This window comes from Mesoplodon bidens (assembly GCF_964165515.1).
Source record: "Mesoplodon bidens genome assembly, chromosome: 11".
NCBI classification, from domain to species: Eukaryota; Metazoa; Chordata; class Mammalia; order Artiodactyla; family Ziphiidae; genus Mesoplodon; species Mesoplodon bidens.
In genome coordinates this window covers 72,991,842-73,012,642 of record NC_138167.1, presented here as the reverse complement: position 1 = coordinate 73,012,642, position 20,801 = coordinate 72,991,842, and the positions used below count along the sequence as shown (strand labels likewise).

Below are 20,801 nucleotides of genomic sequence, written 5' to 3'. Positions count from 1 at the left end.
GTAATGTGAAGGTACTTAATTCCACTGAATTGTACATTTAAAATGGTTAAAATGCTAAATTTTATGTTGTGCATATTTTATAATTAAAAAACTTCAACAAATACATTTTTCAATTATTTATTTGATTTTTATTGTTATTTTCTGTTTTTCTGAATTTTCTAAACTGTCTATAGTGAATAGTTTTTTAAAGCAGTTTTGAGGAATAATTTATATACCATAAAATTCAACTGTTTTAAGGGTACAATTCAATAATTTTTAGTTAATTTACAGAATTGTGTAATCACCAGCATAATCCAGTTTTAGAACATTTTCATCACCTCCAAAAGATCCCTCATGTCCATTTGCTTTCATTCTCCATTCCTATCTATAAGCCTAAGGTAGGCACTAATCCAATTTCTCTTTTAAAAACGTGACTTTTCTCACTAGTTCATATAAGTGGAATCATACAGCATGTGGTCTTTTGTGTCTGGCTTCTTTAACTTAATATTTTTGAGATTTATCCAGGTTGTAGCATGTATCAGCATTTTGTTCCTTTTTATGAATTAATATTCCATTGTATGGATATACTCCATTTTGACTATCATGAATAAAGCTATTATAAACATTCACATATAAGTCTCTGTATAGACATATATCTTCACTTCTTTTGGATAGATACTTAGGAATGGAATTTCTGGGTTGTATGTTAAATTTATGTTTAGCTTTTAAGAAACTGCCAAACTGCTTCCCAAAATGGCTTCACTGTTTTTACACCCTACCTCTCAGCAACGTATGAGCGTTCCAGTTTCTTCACATCCTCCACACACTTGTTACTGTCTGTCTTTTTTATTTCAACCACTGTAGTGGTTATAGGGTGACCAACTCATTCCAGTTTGGGACTCTTCAAGTGTTAGCACGGAAAGTCCTGTGTCCCAAGAAACTCCTCAATGCCAGGCAATCAGTGATAACTGGTCACCCTAAGTGGGTGTGAAGTCCTATCTCTTAGTAGTTTTAATTTGTATTTCCCCAATGACTAATAATGCTGAACAGGTATTTTATAATAGAAAAAATTTTAGTAGTCTGCTTTATTATAAGAACAAAAATACCTCAAGACATCTATGTATGTTAGTTTATTCCTTTCCTGAGCACAAAAATTCTACAAAAATGAGAGGACGAAAATGCAGTTTCTGTTGCAGAGATTAAGAATTTTTGCATAGTCATTAAAAAACTTAAATCATAAAGAATCTTGCCCTTTGAAATGCCTTTAAGACACTGTAAATAAAAGCCTATGAATAGGGTAAGTATGGGGCATTAAGGGATACGCTTCCAAAGTATAAGTCCTTTCTAGCATTTAAAAATTTTTTTTAATTTATTTTTTGGCTGCGTTGGGTCTTCATTGCTGCGCACAGGCTTTCTCTAGCTGCGGTGAGCAGGAGTTACTCTTTGTTGCAGTGCGTGGGCTTCTCGTTGCAGTGGCTTCTCTTGTTGTGAAGTGCTGGCTCTAGGTGTGCAGGTTTCTGTAGTTGCAGCACGCAGGCTCAGTAGTTGCAGCATGCGGGCTCTAGGGCATGCGGGCTTCAGTAGTTGTGGCGTGCGGGCTTGGCTGCTCTGTGGTATGTGGGATCTTCCTGGACCAGGGATCGAAAGCATGTCCCCTGCATTGGCAGACAGATTCTTAACCACTGCGCCACCAGTGAAGTCCCCATGTAAGTCTTTTCAAATGGAACAGAAACCTGAGGGGAGAAATTCTTAACAGCATAGTATACTAAGGATCTCGCCATAATCACTCCCATTTTCAGGTCTACAATGCTCTCTCCTTCATCTGCCTACTTAAATGCTACCCACCCTACCATCTTCTTCTTCTTATTATTATTATTTATTTATTTATTTTTGGCTGCGTTGGGTCTTTGTTGCTGTGTGCGGGCTTCCTCTAGCTGTGGCAAGTGGGGGCTACTCTTCGTTGTGGTCCATGGGATTCTCATTGCGGTGGCTTCTCTTGTTGCAGAGCACGGGCTCTAGGCACGTGGGCTTCTGTAGTTGTGGCACACGGGCTCAGTAGTTGTGGTTCGCGGGCTCCAGAGCACAGGCTCAGTAATTGTGGCACACCAGCTTAGTTGTTCCGCAGTGTGTGGGATCTTCCCTGACCAGGGCTTGAACCTGTGTTCCCTGCATTGGCAGGCAGATTCTTAACCACTGCGCCACCAGGGAAGTCTCCCACCATCTTCTAAGAAAAGTTTCCTAGTTCCTTCAACTCCCTTTTTTCCTATTGCATGAGGAGGCAGTGTCTTACAATTTATCACTTTTTTCATTTGTTTTTTTTCCCCCTTCCACACCCCCATTTAGACTCTAAGCTCTATGTAGCTTTTATGTCTTCTATGTCTTTTGAAAGCCTCAAAGCACCTAGCTACAAAGGGTGTTATAGGCAAATATTTACATGATTAGACTACTTTCAAGATTTATTAATCTTATCACAAAACATCATGTTTATAAATTTGTGAAGCAAAATTATTCCAATTTAACTTGCTAACATGATTAGTTTTGCAGATAAATACAGATTTGACTGGACTAAGAAACAGTACGTACCATCATTACCCATTAGCTAGGTAACTAGAGTCTGTTGCTTTCCACCCTCTGCCACCTGCCTGTTATCTTAGTGCTTCACAGAACTTCTGTCCCTCAAACTCATGTGTGGGCAAAAGAGGCAGTCTGTGAACTGCATAAGAAATCTGATAGAACTTTTGAAATGCTACCTTGTTAAAGTTTACTTCAAATTGTAGGAGACTCTGAGAAAGAACATTTTTGAAGTACACTGCCATCATTAGCAACAATTTGAATGCAGGTGAAACACATTCCAGTAATAAAATATTTTGTCTTATGAACACTACATTTGGCATTACATTTGCAGGGGAGACCCAGTGATACAGAAAAGGTATGAACTTTAGGACTAGTTAGACTTGGATCTGAATCTTAGCTCAACTACTTACTAACTGTGGGATCTTGGTTAAGTTACCTAACTCTTCTAGGCTAATTTTCCCAATCATAAAATGAGAAGCCTACCACCACCTCTCAAGGTTATTGTGAGTATGTGGCCAAAATCCCCTCATACTTAGGCACAAAGTAGGCAGTCAAGATATGAGTGCTTTCGTTCCTTTCTCGTTAAGCTAACTGTTGATGCTCTCAAAAGTATGCAAAATATTTCTGAATTCAGAAAGGTTCAATTTGTTAAAGGTGTTATTCTTAATATCAAATTTTGAATAGCTGACTTTTTTTTTTTTAAAAAAAATAAGCATTCCTCTAATGCAGCCTTGGTTTTTTTTTTTTTCCTTTTAGTAACCATGCAGAATTATTTATTTTACTACCTATAACTGAAATACCAAAAAAACCTTATTTCCAAACCACAAAATGACATTTTAGAATTTAGAATATGGATGTTTTTATCCCCTTACATGACCAAACAGAAAGTAATAAGTCCAGCCATTCAGCCTTGTTTTTAATCAAATTAATTAGCTTCATGCTATTTTTGGTTAGAACCTCTGAAAATTGGTATGATTCAAATTTCCAATACATACTGACTTCTTGACACATAGTAAGAACATATGTGGCAACTAACTATATATATCACAAAGAAAACCATTATAGACCAGGCTTTGTAAGAAAAAACTCATGTGCGAAAGGACTAGAGGCCCTATGCATGTGCGTGATAAATCTTTTGGCCATGTTCACAGGGCCTCTGACCTTCTTAACTAATTACCTTATAGCTGATATATACTTAAAGGGAGTAAAAAATAATGACCATTCTGAATATAAAACATTTCAGTTTCATTTCATCCTTAAAAATTGCTAACCTCATTCAGTTTGCAAGAAGATCTTTACCTTGACCCAATTCCACTATATATAATGTTGTTTCTATCTCTAAAATGTCACTAATGGAGTGAGGGTATGTGTGTATGTATATGTACATGTATACATGTGTACAAGGAACCTATTACACAATTTAAAGATAGATTTTAAGAAACATATTATAGTGAGGCACGATAAACAATATATTTATAATTAACCTCTTTATGTTATTAAGTGCAGAAATTTCCTTTTCACTTACTTCCACTGCTGCTACAGCCCGGGATATTTTCTCCAGGAGAATACCCCATGAGGCCTCCATTCCCATTAGGATTAGATGGCACTGATGCAAGAAGACCTAAAGGGAAAAAATTACCTATTAAGTTATGATCAAGATCAAGTTCAAGGATGGGTACATAAACAGCTGCCAAAGAAACAAATGAAAGGCATTTACTGACATACCTAGTCCTCTATATCGTGAAAGCTGCTGATAGATCTGTTTCATCCTCTCAATATTCAAACGGCTTGCCTCAGCATGGTTCACCATTGGTTTAGGGTAATTAACTCCTATCAAACATTTGGCTACCTTTTGAATACCTTCTGGTGCATTCCAGGGATCATAGATATATTTTGCAGGGAAGCCTCTTAGGACAGGCAAATAACGTCTTTTGGGAGAAGGAAGAAAAATTATTAATAAAATGAACTATAAGCAAATTATAACAAACTATTTATTAGCTATGAATGACCAAAATCAAATCAATACCATTTAAATGATTTGTTACCCTTCTCCTCATCTCTGCTGCCCATCATGAGTGGGGAATACCTTAAGCGCTGCTTAAACATGAAAAGTTCTTCCTAGATTAGCTATTCCAAACTGTATAATAATCATTCTTGATTTACCTGATATAGTCTCCATTGGGATCTGTTCTCCTACCAAAACCAACAGGGCAATAGCAGTGAAAAAACTGTTGGAAAAAGGAACTACAAGACAGCCACATCCAACTTCCAGCATTTATGCTCCAATCTGCATCAAGCAATAATTCTTCAAATACCTTTGGAAGTAACAGTAATCACATTAGGTTGCACACACATAATTCTCAAAGTAAGCATTTTTCCAGGTCTCTGTAGATCAAAAGTCAAGGCAAGAAAATCTAGCACAGAACTGTGAAATTAAACATTCAAAAGTTAGCTTCCTTGTCTGTGTTCTATTCTATAATGAGTTATTTCAGGGAAAGAAACATATTAGTAATATATAGATTTCTGAATAGAATTTACTATTCTAATCTTTGCAGTGTTATTGGAAGAGGGGAGAGTAAAAGTTATTAAAGTCACCAACTTAAAAGGATAATATGGGATATGAGAAGATTAAAAAACTGGAAAAAAAAAGCAGTAAACACTTTCAAGAATGCAAAAATGCTACCAAATAAACCACCAACAAAAACTTAGAAGCTTAGTACATTGGCCTACAAAATGTAGGCCTACAAATGACCTTTAAAAATTCATTAGTATTATACAGTTTAAATTTGGGATTCCTTGATCCAAAAGGGAAATAGAATTAAAATAAATTATTTTTCATAAATTCGTTGTGTGCTGTACATCTACCTCATGCACAACTTTGTACTAGGAAATACAGGAGATGTAAAAAAACATAGGATCAGAAATGGTCTTTGGATAGGGGAAATTTATGATATAGGCAGGAAGGTAAAACATATATTTAAGTCCTATTATATATAACCACAAGATGTCACAAAATGTTGTATGCTTCATATTACATAATATAATTATGACTAAAAAGCTATGGTATTGAGGTGAGATGAAATGATTTATAGCTTAAAATTTATAAAACAAATTTGCTATTTCTAAGAACTCAGATGAATACTTTATGTGACAGAAATGATCACCTATAAATATATATCGACCCAATAAGTCCAGAGTATTAAATCTTATAGCTCCCTTGATGGCTAGGCTGATTTAGCCATTGAAATGACTTCAGGTTAACTGAACCATTTTTCACCAGTTCTCCTATCTGATTATGCCATTCTGTTCCCCAAAAGTGTGTCTGTATGATGAGAATTAAATGCTTTTCTATTGAAAAAATTAGACTATAAATGAATCTACATAGTAGACAATTCTTAGGAATTGTTTTATAAAGGTATAGAGTTCTTCAAAATAAGGCCATACTACATTAGTTGGAAGAACACTTACCTTCATTCCTTCTTCCCAACTAATCCACAGGTCACCTCGTGTCAGGAAGCAAGCAACTGCATGTCTGGCTAAATGATGGATCCAACCCTCCTGACGAAGCTGTGTCATGATGGCATCAATCCATGGAAAGCCTGTCCGTCCTTCTGCCCATTTCGCTAAAGCCTCAGGATTCTTATCCCAAGGAATCTGAACACAGATGGGATTTCCTTCCATTTTGTCAAAGCGTGGATTATTTGTTGCTGCTGTATAGAAAAATTCACGCCATAACAGTTGCCCATAAAGGGAAAGGGGAGGGGAACTGTTCTTTTTTACCTAAGATTAAAAAGCAAAGAAGTATTATCAGCAATTTAAGAAAAAAGTATTTTTGAAAAATAAGCTCCAGTTCCAGATAATACCTTTTTGTAGAGATCTGTCAGTTTGAAGTAAAACAGTCGACATGACAAACAACCAAATCGGAGATAAGGACTGAGTCCAGTAGGGCTAGCGAGCAGGGAATTTGCATTCATTCGAGGTCTTTCAAAGTTTGCCACCCAAGCCTGAAAACACACAGAGAAAATTATGCTAACTAATTGCCTTTTCCATTTTAAAAGATTGTTTAAAGTTGAGATTTTTTTTTAAGTTACATAGGGCTTGGGAAATAAAATATCATTTTTCTAGCCAAAAATGACAGATTTTAATAAAAAACAAGAAAGATAAAAGTGATCATTCTTTTGTTTTAGCCATCCTCATGCAGTAAATTCCTAACACAAAGCTGAGAGCACCTTCAATCTGTCTCTCTGACACTGAGAAAAATATGAAATAGAAGAACTCTATCCTAGCTTCAAAGTTATAGTCATCAGATACCAGCTTACAAAGAAAGAATAGAAGGGGTAGTATTGATAGTAGCTAAAGAGGAAATAATCAGAAGAGGAGGAAGAAGGGTATTTAAATGAAGAGATAGTTGTTAATTTTCAAACAATTAGGTTTGTTCTATTTTAACTATTTCTCTTGATCCTTCTTTTTCAACAGTCTATTTTCTTGTTTTTAAAAAAGAGTGAAATTATTTTTAAAATGCCAGTTTGACAATATAAACATCATCTGTATTATCATACTTTTCTTTCCAAATGCCTTTCCAAACGTGTAAGTGCTTCAGTTTCTCCGCCTGGCCACACTGCAGAAGATAAGCCATCTGTATCAAAACCTAAAAAGAAAAGAAAAGAAAAAAAATTGACAGTAGCATAAAAATGAAATGACAGCCCTGGATAGGTCCTCAAAAATAGATGATATATAATATGGTCTCTGTTCTTTAAGATGTACATCTTAAGGTGATAACAGATAGACCACATATTTATAGAACACATAAATAATGCACAGATTTATCACTTCTTAGTTTAAGAGTTTCTTTTCTTTTTTCTCATTTCTTTTCCTTTTAGTGCAAAAATACTTTACATGTCTAATTAGAAGTGGGATTTTTCTGAATGGTTTATTAACTCTTAAGCTCCACATGTATTACCTAGTTCTTCCAGTGAAGGGACTCCATATTTCTCATCATGGTCATCAGACAGAGGAGTTGTGCACTTTTCTATCACTTCTGAAGTAATTGTCTCTACTGGTATCTCTAGTGGTTCCATTTTGCTGATGAGAGTCTGGAATCTTTTATAAGTAAGAGGTGGTTGCCCACCATTTAGTTCTATGATCCTATTACAAAAGTTAGTAAAATGCTGTTAGTATTAAAAAAAAAGGACAATACATTTTGATTGATAAACTCTGAAAAGGCTTAAAATCAGAAAATTAAGTGAATCACTTAAGACTTCTAGGAGAATGTTAGCTTCTTACAGGACCAAGAAACTTGTTAAAATAATTAACAAATCTAAAAATCATTCTCTTAATTTTATAGACATCTGCTAGGTATCAAAAATATAGTGTATGCAAATATCAAAACTTTTAAGACAAAGGGAATTAATTAAGCACCTATGAGTGGAAAAACAAGTGGCTAAATAAGCCTAAAGGCAAAAACAAAAAAATAATATATATGGAATTATAAAAACATACCACAACACAGCTCAAAGAATCTCTTAATCATCAATAAAAACTAAACCAGGCCAATATTATACCAAGGAGCAATCAGCAGTCTCATTAATTAGGATTCTATATTACTGTCATGATAATCACTTGTTATTTTCTATTGTGCTCATGTTTTTGTTAAATGTCAGCATACGTATCTTATGTATATATTTTATATTTAATTCTGATCACTAATTTCTCAATTAAGTAATACTAAAAGGAAAGATAAGTCTTACCAATGGTAGTCTGAATTAGACACAATTTGGAAATACCAATTATTCTTTTTCACTATGGCCATTTGCTTACTAGCATTTAGCCTCAATAAAAAATTATTGGTAAAATCCAACTCCATCGTTTTATGCATCAGCAACTGAAGCCTCAAGAGAATTTAATAGTCAAGGTCACATAACAAATAGCAAATCAAGGTTTTCTTAATCCAAATATAGTACAGTTTTCATTATACCACATATAATTATGTATCAGTTGTACATACAGAAAGTAACCATCATAAGAACTATGCTCTCTGCTTTTAGTAATTTTGCTTTGGTGTAATACTTTGAGTTTATATATAGGGTCATAATGAAATTTGTCCACTATAATGATACTAAAGTGACACTACTGAGGACACTGCTAATTACATAACAGAAGCAAAATTAAAATCTCAGAAAAAATGTTTTCTATATGTTACATTTTTATATGATGGATTATATGTGGTAAATATTCACACTCAACCTAACAAACATTCCAATTTTATGCACGACGCTGAGTTTCCCACTTAAAGCAATTGCTCTTATCTTGTTTTGCCTCCTTGCTATCAGCTCTCTAAAGTTAAGAAATCTGGTAAACTAGAAGGCAAGTTTATTATCGAAGGATATATGACTTCTGGCTTAATATCAAGTAAGACCCTTAACTGAATCGAACCACAATATTTTGATACACTTGGAATAAAATTAACTAGCTTGTCATGTTACTTACAGAATTAGCTTTATTAACTTGACAAAATGTGAAAATAAAAAAGTAAAATAATTTAAAAGGTATTTCAGTACTTGTAAGGATGATAGTATGCTAAAGGTTAATGTTAACAAATCTTATGAACCTTCAAATCTTACAGCTTATAAAACTTTCTTAATTTAAACTTGACCACAGAATCTTTGTTGGACAAAGCATCACCAAAAACTGATAGTTCAGGAAATATACTTTGAGAAATAAGATATTATACCATTGTTCAGAAGACTATGTAATATTACATAAAATTTGCATATGGACTTAAAATCCAGAGAGACTAGATATATACACATAAAATAAAATAACTTATGACAATCATGTGAAATATATCAAGGTAGTTTGTGGCTATGTATGTCATATAAACTATAAAATTAACATTGCTAAGAGCCCAGAAAGGCAAGTTAGTAGGCTGAGTTAGAATAGTCAAAGATAATTGTGTGATGCTTTTAATAGTTTTGAAATTGAAATTCTGAGTATGTTTATCTTACGTACTTATGTCTGTAATTTTGGTATCTGTCACTAGGTAAACAAAAATCACAGAGGTTAAATAAAATGCTAAAGGTTTGACATATATTCACTTAATTCTCTCACAAGTCTATTATGTATGTTTTTATTTCCACTTTATAAACTAGTCCCACAGTACATTCCCACAGTACATTTTCTATGTACTTAAAACCACTGAAATGTACACTTAAAAGTGGTTAAGATGAAAAATATTATATGTATTTTACCATTAAAAAAAACTTACTTGTCTAGGTCATATAATGTATGTGAAATTCGTACAATTACTTCTACTCCAGCTTCAGTAGCCAGTTTCTTAATAGCTGCATCTCGTTCCTTTCCAAAGGGCTCAGAATCATATTCAATTGAAAGTTTAGTAATGTTCCATTCCTAAAATAAAAGAAAGAGGGAAAAACATACATAAATTTTAACAATTAGTTTTTCTATTATAGGCTGGAAAAAAGTGAAAAGCTCCAATGCTTCCTAGCATATAACAAACACTATATATAAGTGTTTGTCATGATAAAATGGAAAAAAATAACATGTTACCAAGTTGCTGAAAGATTAAATGAGTCAATGCATATAAATTGTTTAGGACATAGTACATAGTAAGTTCTCAGTGAATGATAGCTGTCATTATTACTAGCCATTTGTATATTTCTTACTTTGTAAGTTGCAGCTTATGTTTTCTTGGGTTTCTATCACAGTTAATTTTTCTCTTAAGGATTTGTAAGAGCTCCTTATATTTTAATGATAGCAAACCTTCTCTATCACCTGTGTCACTTTTTTTCCTAAATAGTTTGTAATTTAATTCTATGATTTTTTTGACAAATAATTATTTAGTTTTTAGTTAGTAAATGTTGGAATTTAGAACAAGTCAATAACACCCCCTCCCCTTTTCCCTTTTTGAAAAGGAAAGGAATATAAGTCAGAAAACTAAAGGTAAAAATATAGATCACACAGTCTCCCAAGGCAACTGAAATAAAAACAAAAATAAACAAATGGGACCTAATGAAACTTACAGCTTCTGCACAGCAAAGGGAACCATAAACAGAATGAAAAGGTAACCTACAGAGTGGGAGAAAATATTTGCAAATAATGCAACTGACAAGGGCTTAATATAAACAGCTCATACAACTCAACAGAAAAAAAACCAAACCCAATTAAAAAATGGGCAGCAGACCTAAATAGACATTCCTCCAAAGAAGAAATACAAATGGCCAATAGGCACATGAAAAGATGCTCAACATCGCTAATAATTAGAGAAATACAAATCTAAACTACAATGAGGTATCACTTCACACTGATTCTGATGGTCAGATGGCCATCACTAAAAAGTCTACAAATGCTGGAGAGGATATGGAGGAAAGGGAATCCTCCTATACTGTTGGTAGGAATGTAAGTTGGTACAGCCACTATGGAAAACAGCATGAAGGTTTCCTCAGAAAACTAAAAATAGAATTATCATATGATCCAGCAGTGGCACTCCTGGGCATACATCCAGACAAAACTCTAATTAAAAAAGATACATGCACCCCATGTTCATAGCAGCACTATTCACAATAGCCAAGACATGGAAACAACCTAATGTCCACTGACAAATGAATGGATAAAGAAGATGTAGTACATATATACAACGGAATACTACTCGGCCATAAAAAAGAATGAAATAATGCCATTTGCAGCAACATGGATGCAACTAGAGATTATCATACTAAGTGAAGTAAGTCAGAAAGAGAAAGACAAATACCACATGATATCTCTTTTACATGGAATCTAAAATATGACACAAATGAACCTATGAAACAGAAACACACTCGTGGACACAGAGAACAAACTTGTGGTTGCCAAGTGGGAGGAGGTTGGGGGGAAGGATGGAGTAGGAAGTTGGGGTTAGCAGAAGTAAGCTATTATACATAGAATGGATGAACAACAAGGTCCATACTGTATCGCACAGAGAACTATATTCAATATCCTATGATAATCCATAATGGAAAATAATATATAAAAAGAATGTATATATGTATAACTGAATCTCTTTGCTGTATAGCAGAAATTAACACAATATTGTAAATCAACTATACTTCAATTTAAATATATATATTATATATGTATACATATATATATATGTATAGATAGATAGATATATATAGACCACATTATTAGTAAAGTTGAACTGGAGAAAACATGTTATGTTTAAGGACAGATAAGCTTGTTAATTTTTTACCCCTGAATTAAACAGATTTAGCTACCCAATGATAAGCAGCATCTTCCTTGCAGTGTGGGCTGCCCCTACAAAATTTATTACATGGAAGAAGGGACTAGGATAAGTGCCCTCTGCAACTGAATAGGCAAAAAGGTATGATATGAGTGATACTCACCTAACTCCTTCTATTAACTCACCAATGAGATCATTCACTTCTTCCCTGGGGATAAATTAGTGAACATCTCTCCAGAAAAAAAATGAAAAGCTAGGGAAGAGAAGGTTCCCCAAACATTAAAAGTATTCAGGGCAGAGTCAAGATGGCAGTGTGGGAAGATGAGGAGTTATCATCTCCCCACAACTAGGGTGCGTGCCGGCCGCTGGTGGTGGACTCTGATGCCAAAGGAGACAGGAGGAACCTGAAAGTGAACGGTAGGACGTAGGGGGACTGAGGGGGAGGAGAAGTGGAGGTCAGACAGGATCGGCGCCCCTGAGGCCAGGGAGATCAGGAGAGGTGGGCAGGAGGAGCGGGAGAGGAGCAGAGGGCGATAGCCCTGCCCACTCGGGCCAGGGAAACTGCTGAGCTCCCAGGCCAATCCTCTGCCCTCCAAAGCCCTCTCCAGATGGCACGGGTCCTTGGGGTAATAGGAGGGAGACCAGAGAGATCAGGAGAGGCAGGCGGGAGGGGCCCTCTGGGAGGAGCGGGAGAGAAGCAGAGGGTGATTGCTCCGCCCACTCAGGCCCAGGGAGCCTGCTGAGCTCCCAGGCCAGTCCCCTGCCCTCCAAGGTCCCCTCCAGGCTGCGCAGGTCCTTGGGGGCATAGGAGGGAGGCCGGGGAGATTAAGAGAGGCAGGCGGCAGGGGCCCTCCCAGACCAGAGGAGCAGGAGAGGAGATGAGGGCATTTGCCCCACCCACTCGAGCCCAGGAAGCCTGCTGGGCTCCCAGGTGAGGTCCCCTGACCTATGAAACCAGGGGTTGGGGGCATGCCTGGGCCCCTTCTGTTCCTTGAGCCTAAGCTCCACCCCCCATGGCCTTTTCCAGCCCTGTGGGTCCTGAGCATTGGCCTGGCCCACCATCCAAACCTCGCCCTTGCTTAGGCCCCGCCCTCCAGAGCCAAGGCCTCCCTCCACCCCCTTTTTTTTTTCTTTTCCCTCCTCCTCTTTTTTACTATTGTGGTACTGATGTACCTTCTGGTTGTTGATTCATCTATATTTTTACTCTTATATTCTTCTTAAAATATCTCTTAGTTTCCTAGTCTAATTTTATTTTTTACTTTGTTATTTTTTATCTTTTTATTTTTTTTGCTGCCCCAGGAGGCTTGCGGGATCTTGGTTCATGAGCCTGGGACAGGCCGAAGCTCCTGTGGTGGGAGCTCCAAGTCCGAACCACTGGACTAACAGAGAATCTCAGACCCCAAGGAATATTCATCCGAGTGAGGTCTCACGGAGTTCCTCATCTCAGCACCAAGACCCAGCTCTACCCAATAGCCTACAAACTCCAGTGTTGGAAGCCTCAGGCCAAACAACCAGTAAGAAAAGAACACAATCCCACTCACAAAAAAAAGAAAAAATGAGATGGCAAAAAAATATGTCACAGATTAAGGAGCAAGGTAAAAACCTATAAGACCAAATAAATGAAGAGGAAATAGGCAATCTACCTGAAAAAGAATTCAGAGTAATGATAGTAAAGATGATCCAGAATCTCGGAAATAGAAAGGAGGCATGGATTGAGAAAATACAAGAAATGTTTAACAAAGATCTAGAAGAACAAAAGAACAAACAAACAGAGATGAACAACACGATAACTGAAATGAAAAATACACTAGAAGGAATCAATAGCAGAATAACTGAGGCAGAAGAACGAATAAGTGTGCTGGAAGACAAAAGGGTGGAAATAACTGCTGAGGAGCAGAATAAACAAAAAAGCATGAAAAGAATTGAAGACAATCTCAGAGGCCTCTGGGACAACACTAAATGAACCAACGTTCGGATCATAGGGGTCCAAGAAGTAGAAGAGAAAAAGAAAGGCTCTGAGAAAACATCTGAAGAGATTATCGTTGAAAACTTCCCTAACACGGGAAAGGAAATAGTCACCCAAGTCCAGGAAGCACAGAGAGTCCCATACAGGATAAACCATAGGAAAAACACACCAAGACACATATTAAACAAACTAACGAAAATTAAATTCAAAGAAAAAGTATTAAAAGCAGCAAGGGAAAAACAAAAACTAACATACAAAGGAATCCCCATAAGGTTATCAGCTGATTTTTCAGCAGAAACTCTGCAGGCCAGAAGGGAGTGGCAGGATACACTTAAAGTGATGAAAGAGAAAAACCTACAACCAAGATTACTCTACCCGGCAAGGCTCTCATTCAGATTTGATGGAGAAGTCAAAAGCTTTTCAGACAAGCAAAAGCTAAGAGAATTCAGCACCACCAAACCAGCTTTACAACAAATGCTAAAGAAACTTCTCTAGGCAGGAAACACAAAAGAAAAAGACCCACAAAAACAAACCCAAAACAATTAAGAAAATGGTAATAGGAACATACATATCGATCATAACCTTGAACGTAAATGTACTAAATGCCCCAACCAAAAGACAGAGACTGGCTGAATAGATACAAAAACAAGACCCATATACCCGCTGTCTAAAAGAGGCCCACTTCAGGCCTAGGGACACATACAGGCTGAAAGTGAAGGGATGGAAAAAGATATTCCGTGCAAATGGAAATCAAGAAAGCTGGGTAGCAATACTCGTATCAGATAAAGTAGAGACTGTTACAAGAGGAAAGGAGGGACATTACATAATGATCAAAGGATCAATCCAATAAGAAGATATAACAATTATAAATGTTTATGCTCCAACATAGGAGCACCTCAATACATAAGGCAAATGCTAACAACCCTGAAAGGAGAATTCGACAGTAACACAATAATAGCAGGGGACTTTAACACCCCACTTACACCAATGGACAGATCATCCAAACAGAAAATATTAAGGAAACACAAGCTTTAAATGATACAATAGACCAGATATATCTAACTGATATTTATAGAACACTCCACCAAAAGTGGCAGAATATACTTTCTTCTCAAGTGCATATGGAACTTCTCCAGAACAGATCACATCCTGGGTCACAAATTAAGCCTTGGAAAACTTAGGAAAACTGAAATCATATCATGCATCTTTTCTGACCACAACGCTATGAGATTGGAAATCAATTACAGGAAAAAAACTGTAAGAAACACAAATATATGGAAGATAAACAGTGCACTACTAAATAACCAAGAGATCACTGAAGAAATCAAAGAAGAAATTTAAAAAATACATAGAAACAAATGACAACAAAAACACGAGGACCCAAAACCTATGGGATGCAGCAAAAGCAGTTCTAAGAGGGAAGTTTATAGCAATACAATCTCACCTCAAGAAACAAGAAACATCTCAAATAAACAATCTAACCCTACACTTAGAACAACTAGAGAAAGAAGAACAAACAAAACCCAAACTCAGTAGAAGGAAAGAAATCATAATGATCAGAGCAGAAGAAAATGAAATAGAAACAAAGAAAACAATAGCAAAGATCAATAAAACTAAAAGCTGGTTCTTTAAGAAGATAAACAAAATTGATAAACCCTTAGCCAGACTCATCAAGAAAAAAAGGGAGAGGACGTAAATCAATAAAATTAGAAATGAAAAAGGAGGGGCTTCCCTGGTGGCACAGTGGTTAAGAATCTGCCTGCCAATGCAGGGGACACAGGTTTGAGTCCTGGTCTGGGAAAATCCCACATGCCGCAGAGCAACTAAGCCTGTGCACCACAACTACTGAGCCTGCGCTCTAGAGCCCATGCTCCACAACAAGAGAAGCCACTGCAATGAGAAGCCCTTGCACGACAACAAAGAGCAGCATCCGCTCGCCACAAATAGAGAAAGCCTGTGCACAGCAACAAAGACCCAACACAGCCAAAGGTAATAAATAAATGAAATAAATTTTTAAAAAAAGAAATGAAAAAGGAGAAATCACAACTGACACTGCAGAAATACAAAGGATTATAAGGGACTCTGCAACAACTATATGCCAGTTGTTGGACAACCACGAAGAAATGGACAAATTCTTGGAAAGGTACAATTTTCCAAGACTGAACCAGGAAGAATTAGAAAATATAAACAGACCTATCACAAGTAATGAAATTGAAACCATAATTAAAAATCTTCCAACAAACAAAAGTTCAGGACCAGATGGCTTCACAAGCGAATTCTATCAAACATTTAGAGAAAAGCTAACACCAATCCTTCTCAAACTCTCCCAAAAAATTTCAGAGGGAGAAACATTCCCAAATTCATTCTACGAAGCCACCATCACCCTGATACCAAAAACAGAAAAAGATATCACAAAAAAAGAAAATTATAGACCAATATCACTGATGAACATAGACGCAAAAATCCTCAACAAAATACCAGCAAACTGAATCCAATCATACATTAAAAGGATGATACACCATGATCAAGTGGGATTTATGCCAGGGATGCAAGGATTCTTCAATATACACAAATCAGTCAATGTGACACACTACATTAACAAATTAAGGAATAAAAACCATATGGTCATCTCAATAGATGCAGAAAAAGCTTCTGACAAAATTCAACACCCATTTGTGATAAAAACTCTCCAGGAAATGGGCATAGAGGGAACCTAGCTCAACATAGTAAAGGCCATACATGACAAACCCACAGTAAGCATCATATTCAATGGTGAAAAACTGAAACCATTTCCACTAAGATCAGGAACAAGACAAGGATGTCTACTCCCATCACTTTTATTCAACATAGTTTTGGAAGTACTAGCCACAGAAATCAGAGAAGAAAAAGAAATAAAAGGAATACAAATTAGAAAAGAAGAAGTAAAACTGTCACTGTTTGCCAATGACATGATACTATACCTAGAAAATGCTAAAGATGCCACCAGAAAACTACTAGAACTAATCAGTGAATTTGGTAAGGTTTCAGGATACGAAATTAATGCACAGAAATCTCTGGCATTCCTATACAACAACAATGAAAAATCAAAAATAGAAATTAAGGAAACACTCCCATTTACCACTGCAACAAAAAGAATAAAATACCTAGGAATAAACCTGCCTGAGGAGGCAAAAGACTTGTACTCAGAAAACTATAAAACACTGATGAAAGAAATCAAAGATAACATAAACAGATGGAGAAATATACCATGTTCTTGGATTGGAAGAATCAATACTGTGAAAAGGACTATATTACCCAAAGCAATCTACAGATTCAATGCAATCCCTATCAAACTACCAATGGCATTCTTCATAGAATCAGAACAAAAAATCTTACAATTTGTATGGAAACACAAAAGACCTCGAATAGCCAAAGCAATCTTGAGAAAGAAAAACGGAGTTGGAGGAATCAGGCTCCCTGACTTCAAACTGTACCACAAAGCTACAGTACTCAAGACAGTATGGTACTGGCGCAAAAACAGAAATATAGATCAATGGTACAAGATAGAATGGCCAGAGATAAACCCACACACATATGGGCACCTAATTTACAACAAAGAGAAAAGACAGCCTCTTCAATAAGTGGTGCTGGGAAAACTGGATAGCTACATGTAAAAGAATGAAATTAGAACACTTCCTAACACCATACACAAAAATAAACTCCAAATGGATTAAAGACTTAAATGTAAGACCAGACACTATAAAACTCGTGGAGGAAAACATAGGAAAAACACTCTTTGACATAAACCACTGCAAGATCTTTTTTGACCTACCTCCTAGAGTAAGGGAAATAAAAACAAAAATAAACAAATGGGACTTAATTAAACTTAAAAGCTTCTGCAAGCAAAGGAAACATAAACAAGACAAAAAGACAACCCTCGGTATGTGAGAAAATATTTGCAAGTGAAACAACAGACAAAGGATTAATCTCCAAAATATACAAACAGCTCATGGAGCTCAATATCAAAAAAACATACAATCCAGTTAAAAAATGGGCGGAAGACCTAAACAGACATTTCACCAAGGAAGACATACAGATGGCCAAGAGGCACATGACAAGATGCCCAACACCACTAATTATTAGAGAAATGCAAATCAAAACTGCAATGAGGTATCACTACATGCCAGTCAGAATGGCCATTATCAAAAAATCTAGAAACAATAAATGCTGGAAAGGGTGTGGTGAAAAGGGAACCCTCTTGCACTGTTGGTGGGAATGTAAACTGATACAACCACTATGGAAAACAGTACAGAGGTTCCTTAAAAAACTAAAAATAGAACTACCATATGACCCAGCAATCCCACTAGTGGGCATACACCCTGAGAAAACTATAATTCAAAAAGAGACATGTACCACAATGTTTATTGCAGCACTATTTACAATAGCCAGGACATGGAACCAACCTAAATGTCCATCGACAAATGAATGGATAAAGAAGATATGGCACATATATATAATGGAATATTACTCAGCCATAAAAAATGAAATTGAGTCATTTGTAGTGAGGTGGACTTAGAGACTGTCATGCAGAGTGAAGTCAGAAAGAGAAAAACAAATACTGTATGCTAACACATATATATGGAATCTTAAAAAAAAAAGGTACTGATGAACCTAGTTGCAGGGCAGGAATAAAGAGGTAGACACAGAAAATGGACTTGAGGACATGGGGTGGGAAGGTGAAGCTGGGGTGAAATGAGAGTACCATCGACATATATACACTACCAAATGTAAAACAGTTGGCTGGTGAGAAGCAGCAGCATAGCACAGGGAGATTGGCTCAGTGCTTCGTGATGACCTAGAGAGGTGGGATAGGGAGGATGGGAGGGAGGCTCAAGAGGGAGGGGATATGGGAACATGTGTATGCATATGGCTGACTCACTTTGTCATGCAACAGAAACTAACACAGTATTGTGAAGCAATTATACTCCAATAAAGATCTAGTAAAAAAAAAAATAAAGCACACACAAAAAAGAGTTTTCATTCATATTCCAAGTATTTATTATAATTCTTAGTGTAGGCCAGTTCCTATGCTAGGTTCCTCTCTCCTGGAACTTACTGAGGAATTTACAGAGGTAAATAAATAATTAAATATATAATAACTATTAGAAAAAAAATAGAATGCTATCATAGAGGATATGAGGGTAAGGGAGAGCTGGTAAGTTAATTATCTACTCTTAATTACACTGGCTAGACTTTCAGTAAGTGGTGAAAGTGAATATCCTTGCTTTGCTCCCTATCTTAGGTGTAAAGCATTTCACAATTAAGTATGATGTTAGCTATACTTTTTGTGGACAATCTTTACCAAATTGATATTTATCAATTTTCTATTCCTAGTTTGCATATAGTTTGCATAAAGTTTTTAAAAATTATAAATGGGTGTTGACTTCTGTCAAATGATTTTTCTTCATCTACTGAGACAATCATAATACCCTGTCCTTTACTCTATTAATAGGGTTGTTTATTATTTTATAATGTTGAACCAACTTTGTATTCTTGAAATAAACCCCACTGATCATGATGTAGTATTATTTTAAAATATTGCTAAATTCTATTTGTTAATATATTATGGATATCTGAGTGTGTGTTATGGGGGACACTTGGCTATACTTTTTTTTTTCTTTCTTAAAAGTTCTTCATCAAGTTTTGGTATGAGTTATGCTGGCCTCATAAACAAGTTCAGTGTCCCCAATATTATCCTCTGTTTTCTGAAAGAGTGTCATAAGACTGGTATTATTTCTTTCTTAAATATGTGGTAGAATTCACAAGTAAAGCCATCTGGGAACTGGAGTTTTACTTATTGGAAGGTTTTTTTTTATTACAAATGCAATTTCTTTAAGAGAGGGCTATTCAATTTTTCTTTCTCTTTCTTCTGAGAATTTTAGCTAGTTGCACTTTTCAAGAATATTTTTCATTTCATCTTAGTTGTACAATATATTGGTATTATGATGTTTACAATATCCTTTATTATGTTTTTAAAGTTTAGAGACTAGTGATGTCCCCTTTTTTATTCTTGATTAAGGTAATTTGTGTTTTCTCCCTTTCTGGCCCTGATCAGTATTGCTGGGAGTTTATCAATTTTATTAATCTTTTCAAAAGAAAACTGAACTCTGAATCAATCAGAGTTCAGTCAGTAGACAGAAACCACATTAGTAATTTGAACAGGGAAAATTTAACCTGAAGAATTGTCAGCAAGTAAAAGAAGAAGAGTTAAGGCTATATACTGTCCAATATGGTAGATAACCACTTGCCACTGAAATGGGTTCTGAGCACTTGAAATGCGGCTAGTTGGAATGTAGATGTGTTATAAGCATAAAATATACAGTGGTTTTCAAAGACTTCATATAAAAAAACATTAAAATAGTTTGTCTTGTAATGATTTTATATTGAAAAGATATTTTAGACATACTGTGTTAAATAAAATACATCTAAAAAATTAACTTCACATTTTTTTTAAAGGTGGCTATTAGAAAACTTTAAATTACACAAGTAGCTTCTGTTGGCTAGTATTGTTCTAAGGTGTCCAAAAGCAGCTACCACCTCTAAATGGAGGGAAAATAATTAAGCAATGAATTAAGAAAGTTCCCTTTCTTCCCTGCTGCTGAGATTCACACCTCATTGTATGGGGTGTGCTGCCTCAAGAACAACCTTCCCTGTAGGGAAGAAACCTGCCAGAGGGCTAGGGCCAGAGCTGGTTCCTAGGAACAGCCCAGTTGGTAGCTGAGAAACTTCCTGCAGGGTATGGGCTGACTGGAGCTGATCTGTAGAATCCGTCCACTGCATGGCAGAGAAATTTGCCAGAGGGTGTGAATGAGCTGGAGCTTGTCCAGGAGGGCTACTGAGGTGAGGGCTACTGAGGTAAGTGCTACTGGTCCTCCCACATGCTCATTTGCTGGCTAAGGTGCTAGGAAAAAAAGTATAAAGATGCCAAAAAGAAAGCCCTTTCTCTCCTGCTGTGACCTTACAAAGAACCAACAGCAATTTCTATTGACAAAACCTAAAATCAAGCCA

The 20,801-nt window shown here is 36.1% G+C and overlaps 1 protein-coding gene across 4 annotated transcripts in view; it reads right to left on the bottom strand.

Moving 5' to 3' along the window:
* CRY1 (cryptochrome circadian regulator 1) overlaps nt 1–20,801 on the bottom strand; it is a 97,946-nt gene that overhangs the window by 3,130 nt on the left and 74,015 nt on the right. For all 4 annotated transcript variants that reach the window (XM_081249648.1, XM_081249650.1, XM_081249647.1 and 1 more), the window contains exons 3-10: nt 9,818–9,960; nt 7,514–7,698; nt 7,113–7,201; nt 6,417–6,557; nt 6,022–6,333; nt 4,717–4,868; nt 4,279–4,481; nt 4,079–4,174 (exon numbers count right to left, since the gene is read on the bottom strand). In XM_081249648.1, the coding sequence (XP_081105774.1) occupies nt 4,079–4,174; nt 4,279–4,481; nt 4,717–4,868; nt 6,022–6,333; nt 6,417–6,557; nt 7,113–7,201; nt 7,514–7,698; nt 9,818–9,960 (1,321 nt within the window). The remainder of the gene's footprint in view (nt 1–4,078; nt 4,175–4,278; nt 4,482–4,716; nt 4,869–6,021; nt 6,334–6,416; nt 6,558–7,112; nt 7,202–7,513; nt 7,699–9,817; nt 9,961–20,801) is intronic.